At 40.1% G+C, this 19,201-nt stretch overlaps 1 protein-coding gene across 4 annotated transcripts in view; it reads left to right on the top strand.

The window, feature by feature from the left end:
• Positions 1–2,466: 2,466 nt before the first annotated feature.
• The window catches only part of AK5 (adenylate kinase 5), a 237,057-nt gene continuing 220,322 nt past the window's right edge, over positions 2,467–19,201 (top strand). Inside the window, exons 1-5 of one of the 4 annotated variants that reach the window (XM_033864687.2) lie at positions 2,467–2,916; positions 7,170–7,356; positions 14,138–14,233; positions 18,161–18,330; positions 18,427–18,540. In XM_033864687.2, coding sequence (XP_033720578.2) covers positions 2,857–2,916; positions 7,170–7,356; positions 14,138–14,233; positions 18,161–18,330; positions 18,427–18,540 — 627 coding nt within the window. In that variant the 5' untranslated portion in view covers positions 2,467–2,856. Of the gene's footprint in view, positions 2,917–7,169; positions 7,357–14,065; positions 14,234–18,160; positions 18,331–18,426; positions 18,541–19,201 lie in introns of all 4 variants that reach the window. The other 3 variants (XM_073788201.1, XM_033864681.2, XM_073788205.1) reach the window with 3 other exon arrangements.

Raw genomic sequence — 19,201 nt, 5'->3', positions numbered from 1 at the left:
GCTGAGACATAGCCTGTGTGTCAGCAGTGAGCCAGAGAAACATTCCCACCAAGAGGCTCCTCCTCAAGAACTTTGGAAAGTTCTAGCTATCACCTCAAAGGTTATCACCATTCCCACTTGCTCTGCTACTTCCAGCAAAGAATCTGGACTCCACCCTTTTGCATCAAATCAACAGTTAAGCATGTTTGATTTTCATCATTACATTTATCACTATCTGATATGTTCTCACTTATGTCTTTGGTGGGGGAGGGGTTAATTATTTATCTGCTCTTCATTTATCACTATCTTATGTTGTTTCTGCATTTTTATTTGCTTATGGTCCATCTGGACTTCTTACATGCACTCTCCAGGAGAATGTATATTGCTTGACAGAGGAATTATGTATGTCTTATTCACTGCTGTATAACGCAGCACACTCTCCCAATATGGGAGCAGAAGAGATTCTGCCTGGAGACGCTAGGTATGCAGTAAGCATCTTGATTCCTTGCAACGACGTATCCCCAAGTAAACAAAGAAACCCTTTATTTACCCACCCTTAGAATTTCATATCAGGGAGAGATGAGCCAGCTTTCCCATGGCAAGAATGTATTTGTTGTTCCTTGTCCTTTCTATTGCCTCTCTTCCAAACAATCAGCCTGGCTTTTAAGCATTACACTTTCCCCATATAGCCCTTCCATAACAGGCTACAGCTCCCTTTGCAAAAGTAATTGTGAATACTTGCTTCTTTCGTACATCTGGAACACACCAAAGAGCACTGATTGTCAGTGTATGAGGCTACCTGAAAATCTGCCACATCTCCAGCTACTATGTTTTTTCAGGCTATTTAGAATATTTAGTGCAATGCAGTCTTCATTATCCACGCTCTTTATACAAGCAAGTGGTTATCCTTGCCTGACTACACTAAAGTGCACTTAGAATCATATATCCATTCAGGATTCATTCCTCCCTAGGAGAGAAGATGTGAGCTGTACTCTGCCAGACTCTTGCCTGTAAAGGGTGACCTTGAAAGGTCCAGCAGGAAGTGGCCTCTTCAGTCCTAGGTGCTTTGCCTCAGCTGTGCCTGCTCATAAAGTAAGCTTTCAGGCCATGGATCCTGGTAGTTATCAAGCATTGTTGCACAGGGAACAGACAATGCTTCACTACTGTCAAAACCTGCTCTTACACAAGGTAAAGAACGTCAGAAGCTGGAACTATAAATGATGTGGCATATTCTGAGGGCAGAAACCAATTTCTATGGAACACCTGCCTCATTTAAGGCTACCATATGACACATGGTTTCACAAATGTTCAGAAAACTTCATTTACTTTACAAAACTCAATTAATTCTTGAGTTCCCTCCCTGGATAAAACAAAACTGCAGCTATAGTGAAGGCATGAGTAGCAGTCTTTACTGCGACAAGAAATAAAACCAAGAAAAGATCTGCAAAAGATGAACTTGAAATGGACATCCAGACACTGGTTCCTGGAAGCAGTGGCGGTGTTGCCTCTCTCCCTGGCCTGATCCCCGATGGCAAGAGCCTCCTTTCTCTGACATGCCCTCCCACGTGTTGGGTCTTGTATGGAATTAGAGGTCATGTTCCCAGGGTGGCATGGACCATTTTCAAGCAGGCAATGAAAAGACATCATAATGGGGGAAATGGGAAGATACTTGACCCGTAACGCTGCTTTATCACATCAACCCATACCCACCCCAGGGTGCTCCAACGGCCCATGGTCCACCAACAGCACACTCCTCCGATCGGATTAACGGTGGCGCCCAGTCACCTACCAAGCATGTTTCCAGTTTAAGCCGTCTCCGGCTCTCAACCACCACCCACTTCTCGCCTCCACCTTCCCATTCCTCTCTACAGACATAATTAACTAGTTGATTACTTACTAATCCTTCTGTTAGGGAAGATTCCAACCTCACTGTAAGGCCTTATTCTGAAATCTGTAAGGATTTGTGACACTAACAAGGAAAAAAATTCGAGACCAGCTAGCAAAACGTTCCTGAAGGATAGAAATACTCAAGATCTAAAAATTATCTTAAGGGGATGGAGTCAACACCCTCAATCCCCTTTTCTCCTTACTCCCAGCTCCCTGTTATGAAACACCGGTAACCTTAGGAATAAATGATAAATTCTGTGACAATTAGGTTTCTTCCTGGGAGCTCCTCGGGCATGCACGAGTAACTCGTGTGGCGGGGGGGGGGGGGGGGGGGGGGGGGGTCGGGAGAGGTGAAAGGGTCGCACATTGCTACAGACCCCGACTCTGTTCCTTTGGCCAACTGGTCCCAGGTTGCTGCGTTCCGGGGTCGGCGCGCGCAGGGAAGCGCGCCAGGCGGTGGTGTGACACGGGGGGCGTGACTGCGAGCCCCCCGCGCTCACCCTTCCCCACCCCCGCGCCACGCTCCGCTCGAGCAGCGTGACTGGCCGCCGCCGTCGCCGCCCGCATACGGGAGGCTCAGAGCGCGGCGCGCCGAGCGGGACAAGCAGGCGGGCGGGCTGCTGCCTGGCGTCGGGCGGGCTGCTGCCTGGCGTCCGCCGCGCTGTTCTCCTTCCTCCGCTCCCTCCGCTCCCTCCGCCCCCTCCGCCCCTCCGCTGGCGGCCGCGCAGCCTAGAGCCCGGGAAGCCGCGGCTCCGAGCCCGCAGCTCCGGCGTGGGGACCAGCACCGAGGAGGGGGCGGTGGGAGCTCTGAGACTACAGTCGCCACGGAGAGGCGGAGGGGGGCCCGGCCTGGGTAGGCAGAGCCGAGCGCGTATTTCCGCGTGAAAGCGAGGGCTGCGCGGTGTTCGGTGTGGACACCGCCAGCCCCAGCCCTGATCGCCGCAGCCCGGGAGCCTCCCGCCTGCGCCCCAGGGCGCGCGCGGAACAGCCATGAACACCAACGAAGCCAAGGAGTATCTGGCCCGGAGGGAAATCCCGCAGCTTTTCGAGGTAGGGGGCTAGGTCTGGCAGAGAGGACGGGAGGGTCGGGGAGGGCATCCCCGGGGCTCGGGGTGAGAGGCCGTTCGCCGTCCCACCTTGCCGACGCGGGGCACGGAAGTGAAGACGCTTGCGGAAGCTTGCTCGCCTGCTTGCCCAGGGGTAGCTGCCTGTCTGGCGGGTTGCGGGGTCCTTGTCGGAAGGCTGGACTCAGAAGCCTCCATCTCGAAAATCAAGTTTCAGTCTTCGAACAGGGTTCTGGAAGCAGGCTGCCCCCAGCGCATCCCTCCCATGTGGACCCCCAGGATGGGCTGCTGGCAGCGGCCGGCCGCGCTCTCCCGGGGTGAGGATCAGGCCAGGTGGGTACGCTGGCGCCCAGCAGCCAGCAAGGACTCGGAACTGGGAATCGAGAGCCTTAGTCCCTTCGCGCGCCGAGGGTTGGGACCCCCGTGTTGACGGGGAAGTGAGGACGAACGCAGCCCACCACAGGGACAGCTTGGGGGAGAGGGATGAAGATGCAAAAAACAAATCCAAACCCATCAAGTGCAGCGCTACCTCCCGGGTGGCTCTCACCCAGCGCTGCTCTGCGCTTTCGGTGAATGAACTCCTGAGCACCTTTTCCCGTCACCTTGGAAGGGATGGTTCTCCTTCCTCACCTCCCCAGCCCATAGCTTTCGCCTGTCCTCACCAACCCATGTAGAGAAGGCGAATCGGAGAGGGAGTGGCGAGGCGGGCGTGACTCCTGTTGCTCTGTCTTCCGACCGCATCACAGCATCATCTGCACCAGAGACCCGGGAAATGGGGGAACACTTTGGGAATGTGGGAGAGGAGGCTTGATGGATGAACTAGAACCTTGGTTAGTTCTAAACCATAGGCTACGTCGCGGATCGTCTTGTTTCCTTTCCTTCTCTCCGTATTTGAATTTTAGAACATTCCTGAATCCTATGTGTTTTTACTTAGGTTAAGGGAAAAAAAAAAAAAATGGAAGCGAGCCAAGCTTCATAGAGCGACCTCTGAAACCTGTTCCCCCATTTCTGAAAGGTGATAGACTGTGGACTGATACAGTAAACTAAAAGTTATGCGTTGCTCGTTCTCCTATTTGGGGGGTTTGTTCTGCTAAAAGGAATTTTATAACACTACTTGGGAAAATAATCTTGTCTCTGTTTTCCCAAATTATCTTTAAATGGGCCGCCATAATTACAGATCTCCATTTTCCTCTCACCTCCATAAGCCACCGGTTTCAGGTCCATCTGAAGACAAGATTTCCAGGTAAATCACCCACTGAGCACAAGCCTAGTATGTGAAACCCCAATCTAGCAAGTGTGTTACTAGTATTTAAAAATAATCAGGAGGTGTTGCATAAGGACAGGTCTTGGGGGTATGCAGGATTCTCGTTAAGAGTTTTTCTTTTCTTTTTTTTAATTTTCAAAAACTAAATATGGAGATGAAGAGCTTGCAGGGTTTTGTCATAAATACTGCTACTGAGATCAATGTCATCCCTAAAAGAGTAATTAGAAACATCTGCAGCAGGGCCACCTGATTGCAAAGTGCTTCTTAATAGTACACCTTTTTTTTCTATATAAATGTGAGTACTGTTTTTCCGCCTTGGTAACCACAGAGGATTTTGATAGCTTGTGTATGAAAATCTACACTGTGCAAATAAGTGATGGCAGGCATTTTTGTTCAGGTGCTATGCTTTTCCTTGGCTTTTCTGCATATGAATGTGATGTTTTAAAATAGTGCACACCCAGAAAGGGAAGTCAACTTGCTTAGGTGAAATACAGATATACAGTGTACTTAAATGCAATCCAAGGCAATGGGAAGCTGGAAGGAGACTGCTGGTGACCTCCAAAAGCTCCATCCTTCCAGTAAGAAGAATCTGTGCTGTGCACAGCACAAGAGAGAAGTAAAACTTGGCAGTTCTCCATGTGATGAGTGTAGACAGCAAAACCAAATGCTTTAAGTTTCCAAACTTAAACCAAACGCTTTAAGTTTGAGGGAGATTTTCTCCCTCAAAACCACAGTGTAGGTATACAAAGTTTCTAGGCATACAAAGTTTAGCAGTTAGATATATATCAAGCCCAAAACATTGGGCACAGTTGTGGATACTAGACACCATTGTAGACCAAGTGATTGATTATTGAATCTACATATTGTCAAGCAACTAGCTGTATCTAACTGACCTTTTCAGATTTCTTTCTGACTTGAAACATCATATGGGCTAAATGGGATATCTCTGGTAGGTTCAGGTTTGAAATGTGTTTCCATTTTTAGATGAATTCTTAACTCTAGTTAACCTTATGGTGTGTATATTGATCTTGTATCGCTGTACCTTAGAGCAAAGATTTGGCAATTAATTTGAATACTGGGGCAAGTCAAATTAGATTGTTCAGGTTCTCAAAGGGTTGACTCAAGTAGACCGAGTAAAAAATGTTTGCTGGTTGTTTTGGATCCCCGATTCTGGCTGACTGTTAGAAGAATGGATTTAAATTATCTATGAAGGAGTGGACCTCATTCCTCCTTCTAAAATCAGTACCCTTTGTGGAGTCAGGTATGTTTAGGGAGGCTGGAACCATAGTTTCCAGTAAAAAAAAAAAATCTTCATTGAGTGCGTTCACTCATTTTAGGCAATAATAGGGATCAAAAAACTAAAAACCTAATCTTGAGTGACTTGAATTGCAGTTGGATTATGTATGGGGCACAGAAAATCTGGCACTTTTTAAATCCCATATCATATTTTTTGCAAGATGTAGAGAGAGGAATATATGGGTTTTGGAATCAAAACCATTGACTTGGAATCCTAGGCCTACGAGTTTCTAGCTGAGTAACCTAGATCAACTCACTAACATCTCTGAGCCAGGATTTCCTAGTCTATAAATGGCGATAATAATGCCACGTAGGGCTGGAAGTGCATTGGGTAAGCTAAAGCATGCAAAGATACTGAGTAAGCCCTGCCACAGAGTTATAGCTACATTGAGGTAGGAGGAATCCGAGGAGTTAAACGCAATGTGTGTGTGTGTAGCACAGACCCTGACATACAAACTGGTTGTGGATGCCCAGGTTAGTTTTTTCTGCTCCCTCTGCAGTTGAACTCCTCTGATTGAACATTCTAACCTACGTTATTTAGGATTTCAGAGAACAAATGTACCTGGTAGGAACTGCCTATCATTTAGAGCAAATTGCACAAGAATAATTTGAAAATAAAATACTGTATTTAGGAAAGATGTCAGCTTTTCAAAGGTGTATGTTTTGTGCATTAATAATGGTGGTAATAATCCTCTATGCTTTTTCCATGAAATACTCCAAAGGAAAATATTTTGCACATCAGTTCAGTTCCCAGGAATCAGCATTTCCAAATTTATAGCATTTTTAGAAATTAATACTTATGAAATATCAGACACCAGGTTTTCCTCTGTAATATCAATGGATATTGTAGTGATTTATTATATATCAAATGTGTTTATTTAAACTCAGTCTTTATGTTTTGAGTGAAATTTTTTTTTCTAAGTAGAGAACAGTTCAGTATGTACCTACCTTGTGCGAGGGAAAGTGTCAGAGGCTGGATATTGTGAAATAAATAAGACCCACACTGTATTGTTGAAGAGTTTGTAGGTTAGAAGAGGAGACCAACACATAAACTGGTGGTTTTAGTATGAATGACAGGTAAGATAGTTTTTTCTGGGTATCATGAACACCAAGGAAGGGTGTTGGGTCCACAAGCCAACCTGAGGGCTCAGGGGAGACTTCCTGATGATGATGATGATGATGACGATGATGATTACAACCACCAACATTTATTATTTACTATGTTCCAGGCACTTAATATGTACTTTACAAATATTTACGTACATTATATGTATGTAAAATACATTATATTTACAAAATATTTACATTTTTTAATCCTTAAAAAATCCTCTGAAACTGAGGCTTGGAGCCTTTAAGGATGGGTAGGAATGAGATAAATCATGACTGGGGCATTTTTACACACTGCACTTTATCTCATATTGATAAGGTTCTTCTATTTTAAACAGTATAGTTGGCCTTAATGGTTTAAAAGACAGAATACTGAGCTGAAAACTAATTGGTCAAGGATATAAGGGGGTATTTTAATTATTCAATCAGAGCATAATTTCAACTCTAATTGTTTATTTTTTTTTAAATGCAAAGAATCAAAACAACCCAGAATTTAAAGACGGGATATACACTATTTTGACAAAGGTGGTTTAAAAACATATTTTCTGTGGGCATATTGTGTTGTATTTCAGAGCCTTTTGAATGGACTGATGTGTTCTAAGCCTGAAGACCCAGTAGAGTACTTGGAAAGTTGTTTACAGAAAGTAAAGGAACTAGGCGGCTGTGACAAGGTGAAGTGGGATTCATTTGTAAGCCAGGAGAAGAAGACCTTACCTCCGCTCAATGGAGGGCAGTCACGGAGATCCTTTCTAAGAAATGGTAATGTATTTGTAGAATAATAGACAGTTTATACTTAGAGCAATTTTCTTTAAAACCTATCATACAAACTGTAGGCAATGATTTAATTTAGTAGGTTTCCCAGCACCTAAAAGGATATTTGGCCCTGGAATGTGACTATTCTGTCTCTGCTACTAATTCTAATCACCTCCATGATAAGACAAACAAAATTACATACCGTTGTATGTAATTTTGTAAGCTCAATGAAATTTTTTACTGACTTCATTAATTTTGTTTATTCTTCTTAATTAATTAATTTATTTTTGGCTACGTTGGGTCTTCATTGCGGTGTGCGGACTTCTCATTGCTGTGGTTTCTCTTGTTGTGGAATATGGGCTCTAGGCACGGGGGCTTCAGTAGTTGTGGCATGCGGACTCAGTAGTTGTGGCGCACGGGCTTAGTTGCTCTGTGGCATGTGGGATCTTCCCGGACTAGGGCTCGAATCCTTGTCCCCTGCATCGGCAGGTGGATTCTTAACCACTGCGCCACCAGGGAAGTCCTGACTTCGTTATTTTGTAAAATGAATTACATTAGCAAACTGAATTTTTCTTAAAATTGCAAATTAGACTTTTCCAAATAAATGAGTAGTTGACAGACAGAATTGATAGTTATTGTATAACTACCACATTTTTTGATTAACTCAGAAGAGATTTAACTTATTACTGTGTTTCCAAATTCAGAGTTCATATTAATGCATCTGCATAAATGCATGTAAAGTTTATACCAGTTAACTGAAGAAGGATTTATTTAGCAGCTACTGAATGCAATGCATGAGATTAGGCATTTGGGTGCTACAAAAGAAATGGTATGCATAAACTTGTTTAACAGTTTTAGGGATAGTTTGGAACTAAGAACTGGAATTCACTAGAGGAGATTCATGGTATTCCAGCTTTCTGAAATATGTGCTTATCAAAATTAGTTCAAAATCAGCTAAGCAGCCTTTTGGGCTCCAGATAAAATTGAGAAGTACAATAGTATGTGCAAAATGAAATCAGTTCCAATCAGAGGAAACCAATTAATTCTTTCCCAGTGGCCCAAATCATTCTGTTTTCAAAATTTAAGCCATTCTCAAAAATTGTACCATGAAAAGTTTCAGTTATACAGACAGAATTTGAAGCGGAGACAATTCTATTTGCAATAAATACAAGGGGGAAATAAATCTTAATTTGTTTTATCTTACTTAGTCATGACCCACTTAGATTTTATTTGAACATGATGTGGGGAAAAGTCAGAGTGTGTTAATTTTTAAGAAACACAAGCAGGGAGAAAAAAGCAGAAATGACGTTGTCTCAGAAACATCTCCAGAGAGGAGAAGACTCCTTCCCTGTCAATCCAGGGTCACCACTAGGTGATTTAGGCTTGGGTGCTCAAGAGAGAACCTTTAAGCAGTTACCACTGCAGCACACCACTTGGTAAATTACTGCTTAAGTGAATAAAATGATATTTTTGTGAGCTTGAAGGGTTCATACACCTTCCCAAAAGGGCTAACTTCCTTCCCAGGGTGTCATCATATGTTAGAATCTGGCTCAATGTTAAATACATGCCCTAGGCCCTTGTTAAATCAAGTGACATAAATATGGGGAATTTCTTTTTAAACCTTAAAGCACTAACAAACCTTAGGTATTACTGGATTTAGTCTAAGATATTTTTATGTTCTTAAATTTAAGTCTAAGAGGATGTGACATTCACTTAGTCGAAAAGCTGGTTATATAAGGTGGCCATTTTGTAACAAAATGAATTTGAATGCTTCTGTTTTATACTGTTACTTGACTTGATTATATGTAGAAGCCAGGCAGGCCAAGTATGTAATAGAGAATGGTGGAGACTGTGGTCAAACTAGAGAACAGAACTAGAGTGAACAATCATTGTCTAAAGGGAGTCAAGCACAAATTTTGGAAAAATGTCGAGCTGAACAAAGCACATCTATGAGGCTACGTTGGGCCCACAGATGACCAGTTTGGAACTCTTGATCTAGCAGGATAAGCTAAAATAGGAATGGAAAATGTAGATTTAACTTTCATTAGAACTGAAATCACTAGTTAATTTTAGAATCTCCATATCTGCTAGTACTTTACCAGAATTCCAACTCAGAGATCTTTTAATTAATCATCAAATAAAACCTTTCACATACTATAGTGACAAGAATGTTGTATCACACTGTTTAATATCTGGAATGTAGGCTAAAAGACAGAAAATGGTTTCTAAACTGATTAATCCTATAATAATAAAATATTATTTTATGAAATGCTTTGCACGTGTGTGCTTTGTAGGTTTTTAACTATGATTTACAGAATAGCTTATTAAAATCGACAAAATTGCTAACTTCCCTGTAACTGTAAGCACTATTATTATGTCTAGGAACAAAAAGTGATTCATGCATTTTTTTGCTGAAATATTGACATAACCATGCTAATATATAATTATCATGAAAAACTATTCCGTGAAATAGAACATTTTAATAATTTGTAAGCAAATTACTTTCCTAAGTAAAAATATGATAAAAGCAAGGATAAATTATTAGCTGACAGTTCTTTAAAGCATTGTACCGTAAATATGAGGTGAGCAGCCATTTTTTTCTACCGTTTGTATACAATTGAACAAATAATTACTCACAAATAAGAGTTTTAGTCCCATAGCTCCAACTCTCCATAGAGCTTTTCTTCTGGAATATCTCATTGTCAGCTTTACTCAACATGTCCAAAACCAAACATATCATATTTGCTTCAAAACCAGCCCTCCTCCACTTATTGAGTACTACTATGTGTCAGACACTCTTTTAAGACCGAGAATGTAACCACCAAAAAATAGCAAACATGGCGCCTGCCCTTATGAACAAACATGGCACCTGCCCTATAGTGATGAAGTCAGGTGTTAAAAATATAATTAGAAGCACAATGGATGCTATAGAAAATACCATATGCTATAGAACTAACCATATTAACAGGCAGATGGATCCAACCTAAGCCGGAGTGCAGGGTAGGCTTCCTGGAAGAAGTGATATGCTAATACTAAGAGACGGAGAGATGAGTAGGTGTCAACTAGGGAAGGATGGAGATGAGAGTATACTAGTGAACAGAGAACAGAGATTTCTGACATAGAGGAAGAAGCCAGGATAAAGACAGGAAGGAGAGAAGCCCAGTATTTCTAGAGCATAAAAGAGAGGGTGGAAAGATACTGGATGAAATGCAATATGTTCCTTATTGTTTTAGACTTGACACCTGGCAATTGTTTTTGAGCTGTCATCTTCTGTCATCTCTCATATCTGAATCCGAATCATGTCCTTCATATCCAACCACTCATTTCCATTTCTCCTACTTCCCCTCTAGTCTAAGCCCTCACCTCTTGCCTGTGAACTACTTTTAACAGCCTCCTAGCTGCTACCCTTTCTGCTCCTAGTTTCTCCCTACTCAAATCCATTCTAATCACCACCAGGTTAATTTTCCTAAAAAATATATTTCATATTTCATCATGTCATTTCTCTACCCCCCAGAAACCTCCACTGGCTTTCTACCAGATTAAAGCTAAACCCTTTACCCTGGTGATCAAGGCCCTCCACATTGTGGCCACACTCTACCTACCCATCTTCTGGCTTTTCTCCATGGGCACCATCTACTTCAGCAAGATTGTTCTCTTTGTTATTGGTTCAGCAAGTATTTATTGGACACTAACTTTGTGCCAAGCATAGTTCTAGCTCCCAGGGATACAAAGTTCCAGATAGGAAAGGTCCCTGCTGTTATAGAACTTATTCTAGTGGGAGAGGACAAACAATGGTGAAGTGGTAGGTGCTGTGCAGAGCATTATTGTAAGGGATGATGTCCTTGAAATTAACTGGCTGGCTACCCTAGATTAAAAGGTCAGTAAAGTCCTCTTATAGGAGGTGACATTTAAGCTGAGGTGTGAATGACAAGAAGCAGTCAGCCATGGGATCAACAAGGAAAGAACATTTCAAGCAATGGACTGTGGTGTAGGAGCAAGCAACTCATAGAGTCTACAGTAGTCCAGATAAATGATGGCGGCTTGGGGATGAGTTGTGGTAGTGGAGATGGAGAAAAACGTGTGCATTTGGGATATGCTTTGGAGAGAAGTCTATGGGAATAGATATGAAGAGTGAGGGAAGAAGGTAATCAATGATAATGCTTAGAGTTTTGCCCTGCATTGGGTGAAGCCGTTCAATTTCAAGGCAGAACTGGATAATATTGTTAGTGCCTTTCCTGACATAGCTCTTCCCAGAATTTTCTAAAGAATACCCACTGTCGGGACTTCCCTGGTGACGCAGTGGATAAGAATCTGCCTGCCAATGCAGGGAACACCGGTTCAATCCCTGGTCCAAGAAGATCCCACATGCTGCGGAGCAGCTAAGCCCGTGCACCACAACTACCGAGCCTGCGCTCTAGAGCCCACGTGCCACAACTACTGAGCCCCCGTGCCACAACTACTAAGCCCGGGCGCCTAGAGCCCATGCTCCACAACAAGAGAAACCACCGCAGTGAGAAGCCTGCACACTGCAGTGAAGAGTAACCCCTGCTCGCCACAACTAGAGAAAGCCTGCACACAGCAACGAAGACCCAACACAGCCAAAAATAAAGAAAATTAAAAAAAAAAAGAATATCCACTGTCATCTGTAGACTACTTCACTCTTTTCGTGGAATTAAAGTGAGTTCCATGAGTCAGTAGTCAATGACCTCATTTACTGTATCAACAGAGAATGGAAAGTTCTACCTGATCTCCAGAGGAAATGTGAGTATTATGCCTTGCTAAAATCCAGTAATCCGCTTAGCCAAATTACTCATGGCAGGCCAGGTGACCTCCGTCTCCTTTGTGCAGGTGCTTTTTGGGTAGTTAGGGCTTCTCTTTGCCTCCTTGAATACCAGCACATGAATGAGGAAGGAAAGATCCATGAATCAAACAGCAATAGCTGGTAGAGAGCATCTGCCTCACTTGGGCTTGCCGGCTCTGTCTTCTGATCTATTTGAACATGTCATTTGTATTTCCGATTCTGAGTCTTTGTGTTTCGTTTCTACCAACTGAGAAATACTTTCCACTTTTCATCACCTGTTCTAGTCTTTCGAAGTTCAAGGCCTGCCTCTTTTGCAGTCTTTTTCTACCACTCCTGCCTAAATGGATCTACCCATCAATTGAACTCCTATGGTGTTTACCATAAGAGATATTCATTTTAGCACTTATCCTGCCTGGTGTGCATACCGCTCTCAGATATAAGCATGTGAGCTCTAGTTTGTAAGCTCTGTGGGGACAGGACTCCCTCTTACTGTATTCTTCTACTGAACCATCCTCAACACACTAACTAACATGTCTGACAATAAATAGCAAAGATTTATTGCTGTTGTAGATGTAAATTTAAATCTTCATAGTTACCTTTTTAAATCAAGGAGATTAAAGATAATAAATATTGAGAATGTAAAGTTAAGTGATGTTGAAAGATGTTCCAAATATAGAAATTGTTTGCTGCTCTTTACCTGTCTTGTGACAGTACCTTAAGTTTCTGTGCATTATGCCACCAAGCCATTCCACTGGACTACAGCAGAGTACCTGGATCATAGTGATTGCGTATCTATGTTTATGGATAAATGAAACACGTTGTGCATAAGCATTGCCTCGATCGGCAGCTGCATATGGTTATGAAAGTTGTGAAGGTGTGTGCTACAAAACTCTAGGAGCACCATTTTCGGTGACTAGGATGTATACCAACTACCAAGCAAGACTAGGCAGTACTTAAGAAGGTTCCTCGAGGGCAGAGGTTGGCAAACTATGACCCATGGCCAAGTCTGGCTCACTGCCTGTTTTGTTTTGTTTTATTTTGTTTTGCGGTACGCAGGCCTCTCACTGCTGTGGCCTCTCGCATTGCGGAGCACAGGCTCCGGAGACGCAGGCTCAGCGGCCATGGCTCATGGGGCTAGCTGCTCCACGGCATGTGGGATCTTCCCGGACCGGGGCACGAACCCGTGTCCCCTGCATCGGCAGGCGGACTCTCAACCACTGCGCCACCAGGGAAGCCCCTCACTGCCTGTTTTTTATAAACAAAGTTTAATTGGAACACGAGCACATCCATTTGTTTGTTTATTGATTGATTGATTGATTGATTGATTTAATTCTTGGCCATGTTGGGTCTTCGTTGCTGCGTGCGGGCTTTCTCTAGTTGGGTGATCAGGGGCTATTCTTCGTTGCGGTGCTCAGGCTTCTCATTGTGGCAGCTTCTCTTGCAGTGGAGCACGGGCTCTAGGTGCACGGGCTTCAGTAGCTGTGGCATGCGGGCTCAGTAGCTGTCGCTCGTGGGCTCTAGAGCACAGGCTCAATAGTTGTGGCACATGGGCCTAGATGCTCTGCGGCATGTGGGTTCCTCCCGACCAGGGCTTGAACCCGTGTACCACGCCTTGGCAGGCGGATTCTTAACCACTGAGCCACCAGGGAAGTCCCCATTTGTTTATTTATTGTCTACAACTGTTTTCCTGGCTAAGTGGAGTATGAGACTCTCTGTTCCTCAAAGCCCACAATGTTGATTATCTGGCCCTTTAAGGAAAAGTTTGCTGACGACTTAAGGGGACGGGAGTCTTCTTCCAGTTGAAAAAAATCAGACTCATTTCATTTTTAAATTTCTTCAACTAATTGGTTAAGTGCAAAAAAATGTTTTATTGTGCTTTTTTTTCCGTTTCAAAGTTATCTTACTCTTTTGCAGTAATGCCTGAAAATTCAAACTTTCCTTATCGACGGTATGATCGGCTCCCTCCAATCCATCAATTCTCCATAGAAAGTGACACAGACCTCTCAGAGACTGCGGAGTTAATTGAGGAGTATGAGGTCTTTGATCCTACTAGACCTCGACCCAAAATCATTCTTGTCATAGGTACGAGGACAGAAAGCAAAATTTTCATACTGTTGCTCACTTTGTTTATATATTTACATTTCAAAACTTATGTCAACTATACATCATATTTGCAAGTAGTTGGATAATGACAAACAATGGAAACAAAAGCTTGAGAGACAGAGGATGGAAATATTTTTAGCATACTTTTCAATAAAACATATATTGTTATAATTATATAATCTAATGCTTATTGCACTTTTATAGAATCTCATTACAATGTCATAGAAATTCTCTGTAATAAATGAAGATTTACCATCTTATGGTTTTTATTTGCTTAATTTTTAACGTAGATAGCTGAATCCATTAGAAGTTTTCTAAACATGACGTGTTTTTTCCCTTTAATTCAACAAATTGAATTTTTATTCACTATTAACTTCAGAGCAAAAAGTAAACAACAATAATAATATGTTGGTAAAGATTCATGTAAATGAATCTTCCTTATGACAGACTGGCACCAATGATAAAATCTAAGTTTGATGTTATTAGACAAGCAAATCTAATAGAATAGTGTTTTACACAGCACGTAACATCTGAGTATTAATGAAAATAACAAGGATAATAGTTAATTTTTTAAATTGCCACAATGAATCTTATGTTGAATATGAAAATATCAGTCTGATGCCATTTCACAAGGATTAGATATTGAAAATGTCTTAAGTAATTTTGCAGAATGCATTTTTGACCACTTTTGCAAATTCTAACTTCCTCAAAAGCTATAAAATTTTGAAGAGCCCCGTCAACATGAAACATTTGTAGTCATTGTCTCACTTTCCAATTTGACTCAGCTTTCACAAAGATGACCAAAAGCAAAAATCTAGCGTAAGATGTTAAAGCTATTCTAGCCAGTAACTGTTAACCGAGGGCCAAATGTATACAGCCCCCAATCAAAGAAGTACTGCTCCCAGAAGATGTAACGATGATGGCAACTGGGGAAAAAACATGCAAATAAACACACCAAACTAGAATAAGAATTTAAGTTCACCAGTCTAGAAGGAGGGATGTTTGTACATCTGTAAGTGTAATGAAAATGAAATTGCAAATATGTTTATCCCTGAATTGTTATATTATAGAAAAATAACTGTAAGACGAGAGTACAGAAATCAGCTTTCTAAAAGTCAAAATATTCTCATGGTTTATGGCAGCCACTATTATGCCATAAATCTCTTTCTATTCTTGAAGGTGGAATTTTTGTGTGTGTGCTTAAAAATTTGGGGTCCTTACCTAGAAGACAAGGAAATGCTTCATTAAAAAATAGAGCTACAGGTGGAGAATAATTGGAAATTATTTCACCTTTTTAAAATGAGATAGTCTTTCATTTTTGTTTTTCTTGCTGTTAGTACAATATTGGCGATTATTATCAGGGTAAACAAATGAAGGCTTGATTGTCCATGAAAAAGGTGTAAAACAAGTTGTTCTTGCATAAAACAGCACATATATGTGAATTTTTTGTGCATTGTGAATTTTATATGAAAATGATTAAACTATTTCAGTAAACTAAGATCTGTGGAGAAGATATAAATGCTTAAATCTCCTACACTTCACAGTTCTTTTTTACTCAGTAAAATCAACTTGCTTCCCAAGGGTGTGATTTTGGTTTTAGACTTACACTGTGTGTTGTAACATTTTATGTATTACAAGAATGATACAGAACCAATGAGTGTAAATAACTTTTAGAGGACTGAGATAAGAGAAGAACAGAAAAAGTGAATCTGAGGTTATCTGAGAAAATTGAGACAATTTTATGACTTTTGAGGAATTATAAAATAATTGTACCTGAACCTTACAAATTTTTATTAGTTCCAACCTGAAAAAGAGTGGGGGAGGTACAGATATCCACATCCAAATAAGCAAAATTTCCCTTCTGGCAATACAGATTTTTTTTTTTTTAAAGAAGGTAACCTTCTTGGCACAGATATTAATGAATCTCTCTTATGTTAGCATAATCATAAAATCTAAGGGTTAGATGGATCCTAATATTTATAAGTAGTAGAATTAAATAAATATAGCAAAATTAAACTTACTCTGGTTTCAGGGAGAAGAAAGTAAGATTAGTTTGTTAGGAAGCTCCGGTAATCAAACTCATCCAATAAATTAATGCTCTTCTCTGTCAATTGTGCTAACTGTATTTTTTTGTTGTCTGCTAATGCCTCCATTAATTGACAAAAAAATGTTTTTCCTTGAAGTGCCGTAACTTTCTTAGCATGTCTGAAGTTTTAAAAATTCAATATGTTCTCTTATTTTGATGATTTGTCAGATCAGGTGTGAAAATATGAAAGATAATTTTCATTCTTCAGGGATCAAATTAGTTTGAATTTGTCGATGGCATTGATCATATAATTATTTGTCTTCAAGCCAGTCCATGGTTTACCCATGGCTTAATAGGCCAAGAGCAGCTACTTGGAACCAAAACTTTTCATTTGTGAAGTAATGAATTTAATACAGTAGTAGTTTATAGTGGTAAGTCTAATAGGGTTGGATTTAGAGTTTCTTAGAAAGACAATGTCAAAAATGTAAACAAATTTCTATCATAAGTTTAATAAGGCAATGAAAAGGCAAAAACCAGTTTTATTAGGATCATTATTTGGGATTGAGGTTAAGGAAAGGGTCTCAGTATACTATTTGATCTTAGAATTCTGCACATTAAAATTTTTAAAGAGGAAGTAACCCCTAGCCAACCAAGTTCACTCACTCAGAACTCTTCTTACAAAATCCAGAACAAAGCGAAGCAAACACCATTCTTTTTTGCTTATGTTATTTGCAACAAGAATTTCTTAAAATATACTAAATAATGGTATGTAAAATGATTGCTACCCCCAAAAAACTTGATAAATTGAATTAGTAGAGAGAACATCAACTCACTTTTCTATTGAATTTTTAATATTGCTTAACCAATTATAATTATGTTTCAGTGAATAGCACCAAAAACAATTCATTACTTATTATCATTGACTTTTAAAAATATTTTTCTACAGTCAATAATTTATGATTAAGTATTTTAAAATATTTTATTTTTATAATTGCCAACAAATAACAAATCAGACTGGGATGATTGTTATGTGCTTTATTTTGAAATTTGCTCAGACTTTAGATTCCAGTTAGTCTAGGTTGTCTAGAAATATAAATTTACTAAAATAATGTAATATGATTTGGAAATAAAATCTGAGACATACATTTTATAATTTTTTAGTGCTTATGCTTTTAAAAAATAAATGGCAGTTACTGATTATTGGTATTGATTTATGTTGCAAAATATTGATTATTTCATGCTAATGTATCACAAAATCAAAACTATCATGAGTTCTACGAAATTGTTCTACCTTAAAGAGCTCTTCCATTCACTCTGTGTATTTATTGCATAAAACTTCTTTTGAATTTTAAAGGATATAAGGCAAGGAGATGGATGAACAGACAATTCAAAGAAAGATTTAAATAAGCCATGTCAATATTGGTGTGTCTTTGGTTAAAACTAATTTTTACGTTTCACAAAACTGCACATTAACTCTTTGTTCGGATGTAACACATTTCTGCCATTGCAGTCATTGTTTTTTGTATCTCATAGATTTTTCTTTGATTACAGAGGATAAAAGTATTAGAGTTTACACAGAAAAACGGGAGCGCTTTCTTTCAACTGCATTATTCAATTTTTAAAATTAGTAGTTTACTAAAATCGGTAAGGGAAAAAATGTCTCTTTCATCTAATACAATCAATCACGACAATTCTACCCTTTCCTCGGCTAAATCTACACCTTCTCTGCATTCAGAGGTAGCACTGAGATGCCACAAGTAGAATGGTTTCTGCCCTGGTACTGGTCTAGACTCTGAATCTCAAGATGAAGATAATAGTTGTATGAAAGGGTGTTTCTTATTGTATCAGAAGGTCCCAATCTTGCCTGTTTTAAATGATAGGTGGTCCCGGAAGTGGAAAGGGTACTCAGAGTTTGAAAATCGCTGAACGTTATGGATTTCAATACATTTCTGTGGGAGAATTATTAAGGAAGAAGATCCACAGTGCCAGCAGCAATAGGAAATGGAGTCTTATTGCCAAAATAATTACCACTGGAGAATTGGCCCCTCAGGTACTGTTGTATAATTTGCTTCTATTCTGCAAAGATTTTTATACCACTTGTGAGTGTAAGTTTAACTGTGGTTTTTCATCTTTTTTCTTAAAAAAGGAAACAACAATTACAGAGATAAAACAAAAATTGATGCAAATGCCTGAGGAATTGGGCATTGTTATCGATGGATTTCCCAGAGATGTTGCCCAGGCTCTATCTTTTGAGGACCAAGTAAGAATGTCTCCTTATCTTTTAAATGACCTTTTTTTTTTTTTTTTTGCTTAAATATTTGAGATTAAAATATATATATATATATATTTCTTGGAAGACTTGCTCTTATTTGGAATGAATTCTAATCTGAAAATGAACAAGTACATTCATTTGGGTTGGCAGAAGGTCATTTTGTTGGCACACATGCTTAAAAACTGAACACAGTCTCTGCCAAAAAGAAAAGATAAAAACCAATAATAGAATTCATTATTTTTTAACAAAAATGCACATCTCTCTAACCTTTACTTCAGAATACTTTCCCTAAGATTGTATTTTTAATCTTTAATCACTTAAAACAAGGCTTATTCAGTACTGCCCGGGGATGTAAAATATCACCCTACACTCACAGCTAAGGAAGCCCTCTTCACCGGTGTATGAAACACTAAACCACCTGCCTATAACAAGGCAGGGTTCAGTGTGCCAAAGTTTACTCAAATTTGAGTAGACTATGCCTGCTCAACACCCAATAATCTATTTGAAAGAGAAATAAATCAATTAAAATATTTTGTATATCTGTTTAATCTTTGTAAAGCTAGTGTGTCTAATTTTTCATTGAAAAATGTTAATTACAAAAAATAACAAATTTCAAGTCCTGGTGTAAAAAGTGAACGTCGATTAATGG

The sequence above is a fragment of the Tursiops truncatus genome, chromosome 1, assembly GCF_011762595.2.
Source record: "Tursiops truncatus isolate mTurTru1 chromosome 1, mTurTru1.mat.Y, whole genome shotgun sequence".
Taxonomy (NCBI): Eukaryota; Metazoa; Chordata; class Mammalia; order Artiodactyla; family Delphinidae; genus Tursiops; species Tursiops truncatus.
This window is presented reverse-complemented; position numbering and strand designations above follow the sequence as displayed.